The 9967-nt window shown below is 41.6% G+C and overlaps 1 protein-coding gene across 1 annotated transcript; it reads right to left on the minus strand.

The window, feature by feature from the left end:
- Window positions 1-529: 529 nt before the first annotated feature.
- LOC123347315 (olfactory receptor 14A16-like) lies at window positions 530-1459 on the minus strand. Its single transcript, XM_044984733.1, has one exon. It carries the CDS (start codon window positions 1457-1459, stop codon window positions 530-532), a length of 930 nt encoding a protein of 309 aa, XP_044840668.1.
- Window positions 1460-9967: the final 8508 nt, after the last annotated feature.

The following is a 9967-nucleotide window of genomic DNA, read 5'->3' on the forward strand; positions in this document are numbered from 1 at the left end:
TTGTAGGTTTAAACTAGTATAAATGGTGAATTCTCTGTAATTAGAAGTGTTTACACCATGATTTGAAGATGTCACTAATTCAGCCACAGGCTAAGGGTCTATGACAGGAGTGGGTGGGTGACATTCTGCGACCTGCAATGTGCAGGAGGTCAGAATAGATTATCATGATGATCTCTTTTGACCTTAATTAATACACAAAAAAGAAGCTCCCATCCTTGCTTTCTAGTGTCCATGGAACATGTGTAAGTGGCAACACAGTTTAATAGGCATTGCTTGGGCACAGAATGAAAGGCTGATTCTTCCCTCCTGTGAAATGCACATCAGCTTAACTCCAGGATTGGGTCAGATCTTCTGATGATGTAAACCAGCCCAAGTACATTGACATCAGTGGAATTAATCTGGATTTGCACTGGGAGCAATTGAGAGCAGAATCTTGTCCACTTCTGCATAAACTGTGTTGTCATGGAAATAAATAACATGGACTGGGAGACACAAACTGAAAGAGTATTTATTTGAAAAAGACAGAAAATTAATTCTTGATGAATAACCTCCCCACAGTCAGTCTCCTCAATGAAGATTTGATCTCCTTGTTCCTCATGCTGTAGATGACCGGATTCATCATAGGAGGCACCACAGAATAGAAAACAGCCACCACGAGATCCAGACCTGATGCTGAGCTGGAGGTGGGTTTCAGGTAGGCAAAGATGCCAGTGAAAACAAACAAAGAGACCACAGTGAGGTGAGGAAGGCAGGTGGAGAAGGCTTTATGCCGGCCCTGCTCAGAGGGGATTCTCAGCACTGTGTTGAATATCTGAACATACGACACAATTATAAAACCAAAACAACTTAAGACTATGCATGCAGTAAAGATGAGAGCCCCAATTTCCCTGAGGTACAAGTCAGAGCAGGCAAGTTTGAGGAGTTGGGGGATTTCACAGAAGAACTGATCCACTATGTTGCCTGCACAGAAAGTTACTGCAAATGTGTTCCCAGTGTGCAGTGCAGCATATAGAATTCCACCGATCCAGGCACTGGCTGCCATTTGGACACAAGATCTCCTGTTCATCACACTCTCATAGTGCAGTGGTTGGCAGATGGCGATGTATCGGTCATACGCCATGATGGTGAGAAGGGAAAAATCTGTTCCTATCAAGAAGATGAGGAAAAAGACTTGGATGACACATCCAGCATAGGAAATTGATCTGGAGTTGATTAGGGAATTGGCCATGGATTTGGGGATGGTGACGGAGATGGAGCCGAGGTCTATAATGGACAGGTTCACCAGGAAGAAGTACATGGGAGTGTGAAGATGGTGGTCGAGGACTACGACTGTGATGATGAGAAGGTTCCCCATCAGGGCTGCAAGGTAAATCACCAGGAACACCACAAAGTGCAAAATCTGCAGCTCCCAAATGTCTGAGAATCCAAGGAGAAGGAAATGGGTCGTTTGGTTGGACATTTTCTTCCTCAGAACATCACGCGCTGCCTCTGGAGGGAAGGAGAAGGGCAATAGTCAGGATTACATCAGTAAAATAATTCTTCTTTTGTGAAAACTACCTTTGTTCACAGAAGTCAGACCGTTGGCTTGTGCAGATTGGTGTAATATGGGAAGGGGAGTGGAGGAACCACTGACTCCAGTGGAGTTAGTCCAGATTTACACTGGGTAGAGTGAGAGGATAGTCAGGCCCATTGACCGAATGAGATTGCTGCTTATTTACCCCAAGCTGAAGGAAAACAGAGTAAGGACCAATTCCTTTTTAGGGGTCTGTATACCTTTCCACTCAATGAAGTATAAAATTAAGTGAATCTTATCTTCATTTCATAGAGCGGAAAATGCAGACCAGAGAGCTAGAATGTGCTGTCTGATACACCAGTGTAAATCTCGTGTAATGTCACTGAAAGCAGTGGAATTACTTTGTATTTACACTGCTGCAAATGGGAGTAGCATCTACCACAGAGATGAAAGGGCTCACTCCTGGCTATACAATGACTGACTGTAGAATCAGGAACAAAATGCAGGACAAACCCTGAATCCCAGTCAGCTGTTTTAGCCATGACCGAACACTATCTACCCATAACAGAACAGAAAAGGTCCCAGGCTGCTTTCTCACTTCTATAACCTATAGCACCCATGACCCCAGGCTCTCTCAGAGGGGGAGATTTGAACCCAGGAGTCGTGATACTGCCCCACCCCTCCCATAATCATTGGATTACATGCTAAGCCCAGAGCTAGGAATAGAAGCAAGAAGTCCTGACTCCAAGCCACCCACCCTAATCACTCCACTGTAAGATTCCACTGTTAAGAATTGTAGAAATACTGCAAAGTGCTCTTAATAGCAGCAAGATCAGTAGAACATAAGAACAGCCATACTGGGTTAGACCAAAGGTCCATCTAGCCCAGTATCCTGTCTTCCTACAGTGATCAATGCCAGGTGCCACAGAGGGAATGAACAGAACAGGTAATCACCAAGTCTGCTATAGACCACCAGACCAGGGGGATGAGGTGGATGAGGCTTTCTTCCAGCAACTAACAGGAGTTACTAGATCACAGGCCCTGGTTCTTATGGGAGACTTTAATCACCCTGATATCTGCTGAGAGAGCAATACAGCTGTGCACAGACAATCCAGGAAGTTTTGGAAAGTGTAAGGGACAATTTCCAAGAGCGAGTGCTGGAGGAACCAACTAGGGCAGTGGTCCCGAACGCGGTGCTCGCAGGCAACATGGCGCCCGCTGGGACATTTATGTGCACCCTCCTAGTGCTCAGCAGGGGAAAGAAGCCGCGGGCCTGTGGTTGCTGGGGACAGAGAACACCAGGGCTGCGGGCGCCAGTACCCTCTGTCCCCAGCAGGCGCGGGGCTGCAGCTAAGCCGGAGAGAAGCCACGGCCCCGCACCTGCCAGGGACAGAGAACTCCGAGGCTGCGGGCGCCGGTGCTCTCTGTCCCCGGCAGGAGCGGGGCTGCAGCTTCTCTCCGGCTTCTGAAGACGAATGTAAGAAGAATGAATCGTTTTCAAACTTTATGTCTTATCATTGCATTATCCACCAAGAAGCTTTGTGCCTCAAAGTTCTCTCTTTTCAACATATTATGAATGTTGTTATTAAAATAATTAACTCTATTTGAGCGAAACCTTTGCAACACCTACTTTTTAAGGCCCTGTTGGAAGATGTTGATGATAAACAATCTGATCTTATCTTGCACACAGAAGTACGATGGCTGAGCGAAGGTAAAGTTCTTGCCCGTTTTTTAAGCCTAATAGAAGAGATCAAAGAATTTCTGAAGTCCACAAATCAGAACTTTGAGCAACTAGAAGATTCCAGCTGGTTAATGGACTTGGCTTTTCTTGCCAACATCACTGACAAATTGAACATTTTAAATCTTGAGCTCCAGGGAAAAGACAAACATGTGCCTCAAATGATAGGTTCTGTAAAATCATTCAAAGCAAAACTGATCTTATAGATGTCACATATGAAGACGAAGTCTCTCGAACATTTCCCAAGTGTGAAGAAAATGGTATGTGACAGTGATTTTAACCCATCACCATTTGTTATCTACATTCAAACACTTCTGGAACAATTTGAAAAGAGATTTCAACAGTTCACCACCATTGAGCTTGTAATTGCCTTTCTTGTGAATCCTTTTACTTGCCAAATAGAGGTAACAGAAATGGCTACATCAATTGCGAGTCTCATTCAAGTAAGAACAGAAGACGTGGAACTGGAGATTTTGGACCTTCAAAATGATATTGTTCTAAAATCCTGCTCAACAGATGAAAACTTTTGGAATCTGGTTGACTGAAAAAAGTTTCCTACCTTAAAAAATGTAGCATACAAAATAAAATCTTATTTCAGTTCCACTTGTCTGTGCGAAGTTCTGTTTTCAACAATGAACATCATAAAATCAAAATACAGATCTCAGCTTACAGATGCCCATCTTGATGATTGCTTACGAACAGGAATATCATCCTACTCTCCCAACTACGAAAAATTGGCTGAAGAAATCCAGTGTCAAAAATCACACTTACTTTATTAGAATAACCACGTGAATTAATGATACCTATTTTCCATTAAGTGCTGATGAGCGCGTATGATTAACTTGTGTTTAAATTTTTTTCATACTTGTTTTTTTTCATACAGATACAAGTTTTCATACAGATACAAATTTTTTTCATACAGATACAAGTAACAATACAAAGAATATTTTTAAATTAACCATAACTGGCTATCTATGTTAAAGAATAATACATATATTTGGACCAGCAGTTCATCAATATTTTACTTTTTTTTAAATAAAGAAGATGAAAACTGTTTATGATATTTCTTTGGTAAAAACTCCTTACTTTTTCTTACAGGTAGATAAAAAAGAGCAAATTCACATGGTAAGGTGAAAAAGTAATTGATGAATAATTTAATTAATAACTTTTACATGTACAATTACCTATTTTATCTTATGGATTCATATATTATGTAATATTAAATATGATGTTTTTCATATTATTTATTGTACAAATGCAAAATAAGCCTTGAAAAAATTGTTGGTGCCTGCCACACTCTTCTGAAAACATGAATGTGCTACTTGCCACAAAAAGGTTGGGGACCACTGAACTAGGGGCACAGATCTTCTTGACCTGCTGCTCACAAACCAGGAAGAATTAATAGGGGAAGCAAAAGTGGATGGGACTCTAGGAGGCAGTGACCATGAGATGGTCAAGTTCAGGATCCTGACAAAAGGAAGAAAGGAAAGCAGCAGAATACGGACTCTGGACTTCAGAAAAGCTGACTTTGACTCCCTCAGGGACCTGATGGATAGGATCCCCAGGGAGAACAACATGAGGGGGAAAGGAGTCCAGGAGACCTGGCTGTATTTTAAGTTTCAGAGAAGAAGCCATGTTAGTCTGTATCCACAAAAAGAACAGGAGTACATGTGGTACCTTAGAGACTAACAAATTTATTTGAGCATAAGCTTTCGTGGGCTACAGCTCACTTCTTCAGATGCATAGAATATAGTGAGGAGATATATATACACATACAGAGAGCATGAAAATGTTGGCGTTGTCTTACCAACTCCGAGAGGCCAATTAAGTAAGAGAAAAAACTTTTGAAGTGATAATCAAGATAGCCCAGTACAGACAGTTTGATAAGAAGTGTGAGAATCCTTATTGAGGTTGCAGGAACAAACCATCCCGGTGTGTAGAAAGAATAGTAAATATGGTAGGCGAACAGCTTGGCTTAACAGTGAAATCCTTGCTGATCTTCAACACAAAAAAGACGCTTACAAGAAGTGGAAGATTGGACAAATGACCAGGGAGGAGAATAAAAATATTGCTCAGGCATGCAGAAGTGAAATCAGGAAGGCCACATCAGAAATGGAGTTACAACTAGAAAGGGATGTTAAGAATAACAAGAAGGGTTTCTACAGGTATGTTAGCAACATGAAGAAGGTCAGGGAAAGTGTTGGCCACTTACTGAATGTGGGAGGCACCCTAGTGACAGAGGATGTGGAAAAAGCTAATGTACTCAATGATTTTTTTGCCTCTGTCTTCACAAACAAGGCCAGCTCCCAGACTGCTGCACTGGGCAGCACTGTATGAGGAGGAGGTGACCAGCCCTCTGTGGAGAAAGAAGTGGTTCAGGACTATTTAGAAAAGCAGGACATGCACAAGTCCATGGGATTGGATGCACTGCATCCAAAGGTGCTAAAGGAGTTGGCGGATGTGATGGCAGAGCCATTGGCCATTATCTTTGAAAACTCATGGCAATCGTGGGAGGTCCCGGATGACTAGAAAAAGGCTACTGTAGTGCCCATCTTTAAAAAAGGGAAGAATGAGGATCCGGGGAACAGCAGGCCAGTCAGTCTCACCTCAGTCCTTGGAAAAATCATGGAGCAGGTCCTCAAGGAATCAATTTTGAACCACTTAGAGGAGAGGAAAGTGATCAGGAAGAGTCAGCATGGATTCACCAAGGGCAAGTCATGCCTGACTAACCTAACTGCCTTCTATAAAGAAATGCATGGCTCTGTGGATGAGGGGAAAGCAGTGGATGTGTTATTCCTTGACTTTAGCAAAACTTTGATACGGTCTCCCACAGTATTCTTGCCAGCAAGTTAAAGAAGTATGGGTTGGATGAATGGACTATAAAGTGGATAGAAAGCTGGCTAGATCATCAGGCTCAATGGGTAGTGATCAATGGCTCCATGTCTAGTTGGCAGCCGGTATCAAGCAGAATGCCCCAAGGGTCGGTCCTGGGGCCGGTTTTGTTCAATATCTTCATTAATGATCTGGAGGATGGTGTGGACTGCACTCTCAGCAAGTTTGCAGATGACATTCAACTGGGAGGAGTGGTAGATACGCTGGAGGGTAGGGATAGGATACAGAGGACTGAGACAAATTAGAGGATTGGGCCAAAATAAATCTGATAAGGTTCAACAAGGACAAGTGCAGAGTCCTGCACTTAGGAAGGAAGAATCCCATGCACTGTTTCAGACTAGGGACCGAATGGCTAGGCAGCAGTTCTGCAGAAAAGGACCTAGGGGATACGGTGGACGAGAAGCTGGACATGATTCAACATTGCGTCCTTGTTGCCAAGAAGGCTAATAGCATTTTGGGCTGTATAAGTAAAAGCATTGCCAGCAGATAGAGGGATGTGATCATTCCCCTCTATTCAGCATTGGCGATTCCTGATCTGGAGTATTGTGTCCAGTTTTGGGCCCCACTCTACAAGAAGGATGTAGAAAAAATGGAAAGAGTCCAGCGGAGGGCAACAAAAATGATTAGGGGGCTGGAGCACATGATTTAGAAGAAGAGGCTTAGGGAACTCGGATTATTTAGTCTGCAGAAGAGAAGGAGGGGGAATTTGATAGCTGCTTTCAACTGCATGAAAGGGGGTTCCAAAGAGGATGGACCTAGGCTGTTGTCAGTTGTAGAAGATGACAGAAGAAGGAGTAATGATCTCAAGTTGCTGTGGGGGAAGTTTAGGTTGGATATTAGGAAAAACTTTTTCACTAGGCGGGCAGTGAAGGTCAGGCTTGACCAAGCCCTGGCTGGGATTATTTAGTTGGGGACTGGTCCTGCTTTGAGCAGGGGGTTGGACTAGATGACCTCCTGAGGTCCCTTACAATCCTGATATTCTATGATTCTATGATTTTAAGTGATCCACCCCCTGTCACCCATTCCCCAGCTTCTGGAAAACACAGGCTAGGGACACCATCCCTGCCCATCCTGGCTATTAGCCATTAATGGACCTATCCTCCAGGAACATATCTAGTTCCTTTTTGAACCCTGTTATAGTCTTCAACTTCACAACATCCTTCAACAAAGAGTTCTTCAGGTTGACTGTGCATTGTGTGAAAAAAAAAACTTCCTTTTGTTTGTTTTTAACCTGCTGCCTATGAATTTCTTTGGATGATCCCTAGTTCTTGTGATGTTAGACAAGGAGTAAATAACTTTCTTCACACCAGTCATGATTTTATAGACCTCTATCATATCCCCCCTTAGTCATCTCTTCAAAGCTGAAAAATCCTGGTTTTATTGATCTCCCCTCATAAGGAAACCATTCCATACCCCTAATCATTTATGTTGCCCTTTCTGAATATTTTCCATTTCCAATATATCTTTTTTTTCATATGGGGAGACCACATTTGCATGCAGTATTCAAGATGTGGGTGTACCATGGATTTATATAGCGCCAATATGATATTTTCTGTCTTATTATCTTATCCTTTTCCTAATTATTTCCAACATTCTGTTCGCTTTTTTGACTGCTGCTGCACATTGAGTGGATGTTTTCAGAGAACTATCCACAATGATTCCAAGATCTCTTTTCATTGGTAACAGCTAATTTAAATCTCATCATTTTATATGTATAGTAGGGATTACGTTTTCCAATGTGCATTACTTTGCATTTATCAACACTGAATTTCATCTGCCATTTTGTTGCCCAGTCATCCAGTTTTCCAAAATTTCTTTGTAACTCTTATCAGTCTGCTTCGAACTTAAATATCTTGAGTAGTTTTGTATCATCTGCAAATTGTTCCACCTCAATGTTTATCCTTTTTTCCAGATCATTTATGAATATGTTGAATAGGACTGGTCCAGTACAGACCTCTGGAGGACTCCACTATTTACCTCTCTCTATTCTGAAAATTGACCATTTATTTCTAGTGTTTGTTTCCTATCTTTTAACCCCTTACTGATCAATGAGAGAACTTTCCCTCTTATCCCATGACAGCTTACTTTGCTTAGCTTTGGTGAGGGACCTTGTCAAGGCTTTCTGAAAATCTCAGTACTCTATATCCACTCGATCCCCTTTGTCCACATGCTTGTTGACCCCCCTCAAAGAATTCTTGTAAATTAGTGAAGCATGATGTCTCTTTTCAAAAATCATGTTGACTCTTCCCCAACCAATCATATTCATCTATGTGTCTGATCATTTTGTTCTTTTCTATAGTTTCAACCAATTTTCCCAGTACTGAAATTAGGCTTACTGGCCTGTAATTGTCAAGATCACATCTGAAGTCTTTTAAAAAAATTGGTAGCACATTAGCTATCCTCCAGTCATTTGGTGCAGAAACTGATTTAGTTGATAGGTTACAGACTACAGTTAGTAGTTCTGCAGTTTCACATTTGAGTTCCTTCAAAACTCTTGGGTGAATCCCATCTGGTCCTGGTGACTTATTGATGTTTAGTTTATCAATTTGTTACAAAACCTCTTCTGATGACACCTCAGTCTGGGACAGTTCCTCAGATTTGACACCAAAAATAGTAGTAGAATGCCACAGGATCAAGATCCAGTCAAGGTCAGGGCACTACTGAGCTGGGCTCTCTTGAATTGTCCTGCATTTTATTTCCTTTGATATCAGTGATAGTCTGTCATGTGTATGAACTGCAAGATTTAGCACCATCCTTTCCTTTCTCCCTCTCCCTCCCACCCAATCAATTACAAGTTGCATCGACAAGGAAGAAGATAAATGAGATTTCAGAAGGAATAATGATTACCCTTTCTGGAACACTCATATGCAGGGTCACCCAATCCATCCCCCATTAAAGTCAGTGGGGTACACAAAATATTATTTGGCATTTGGGTATTGATTGACATTATTTTAGGTAGGACTGGTAATGCTGTCTCATTAATGTTGCCTGACACTTCTCTTTATAAAGCCCTGTTTTCTGTTGCTTATAACTTTACCAGACTTTAACCACTGAAGTTGCTATTTTCTATGTCAGGTGTCTAGCTCACAACACTTGAGATATTTCCAAGAATGAAGCCAGGGGAAAATAAGCTGTTTTGCTCATTTTAAGCTCTATGTGACCAGGCTTTGGAGATTGGAGTTGACATTTGGCATGAGGAGTCAACTTACAAAATAAAAAAGGCGAGATAAAAATAATCTAAAATAAGATTTAAAGTAAAAAATTAAATATTGAAAATTGAACAAAATGCTTCAGTTTTACTGAAATGTAATGTTTGAACTGACACCCAAATTAAAAAAAAATCTTTCCAAGGGAAATTTTGAAATTTGATTACAATTTGGAATGGAAACAAATTTTCAAATCACAGCCTATCCCATGAAATGGACTTGCTGGTTCCTGACCAGCTCTCTAACAAAGCAATCAGATGCTGTATTGATGAGCAACATAGAAAATGTCAAGATAAAAATAAATTATTTTCTCTTAGGAGCAAGGTTAGAGTAGTGTGCGGTGAATAAGGCCTGAGGCCACACACTGAAGAATGAGGAGAAAACAAAATACTGAAAAGCAGCTTACTCAGTGAGCCCTGTCCATCCCGTGCACAGGACAAGGCAGAGGTCCTGTGGAAAATGTAATACATGGTCATGTAATTAAAGGCTGCATTGTAACTTCATTGAAGAGAAACCAAAATGTGTGTGTTGGAAACTAGACCTAACTGGGGGACAATATAATAAGCCAATGGGGTTGTCTGACCACAATCCCATTTTTTCATCCTTAAAAAGATGGGG

This window comes from Mauremys mutica, chromosome 13 (assembly GCF_020497125.1).
Source record: "Mauremys mutica isolate MM-2020 ecotype Southern chromosome 13, ASM2049712v1, whole genome shotgun sequence".
In the NCBI taxonomy this organism is placed as follows: Eukaryota; Metazoa; Chordata; order Testudines; family Geoemydidae; genus Mauremys; species Mauremys mutica.

Excerpts from the sequence above, each read along its gene's own strand:
- LOC123347315 (XM_044984733.1), bottom strand. The coding sequence starts at position 1,459 with ATGTCCAACCAAACGACCCATTTCCTTCTCCTTGGATTCTCAGACATT.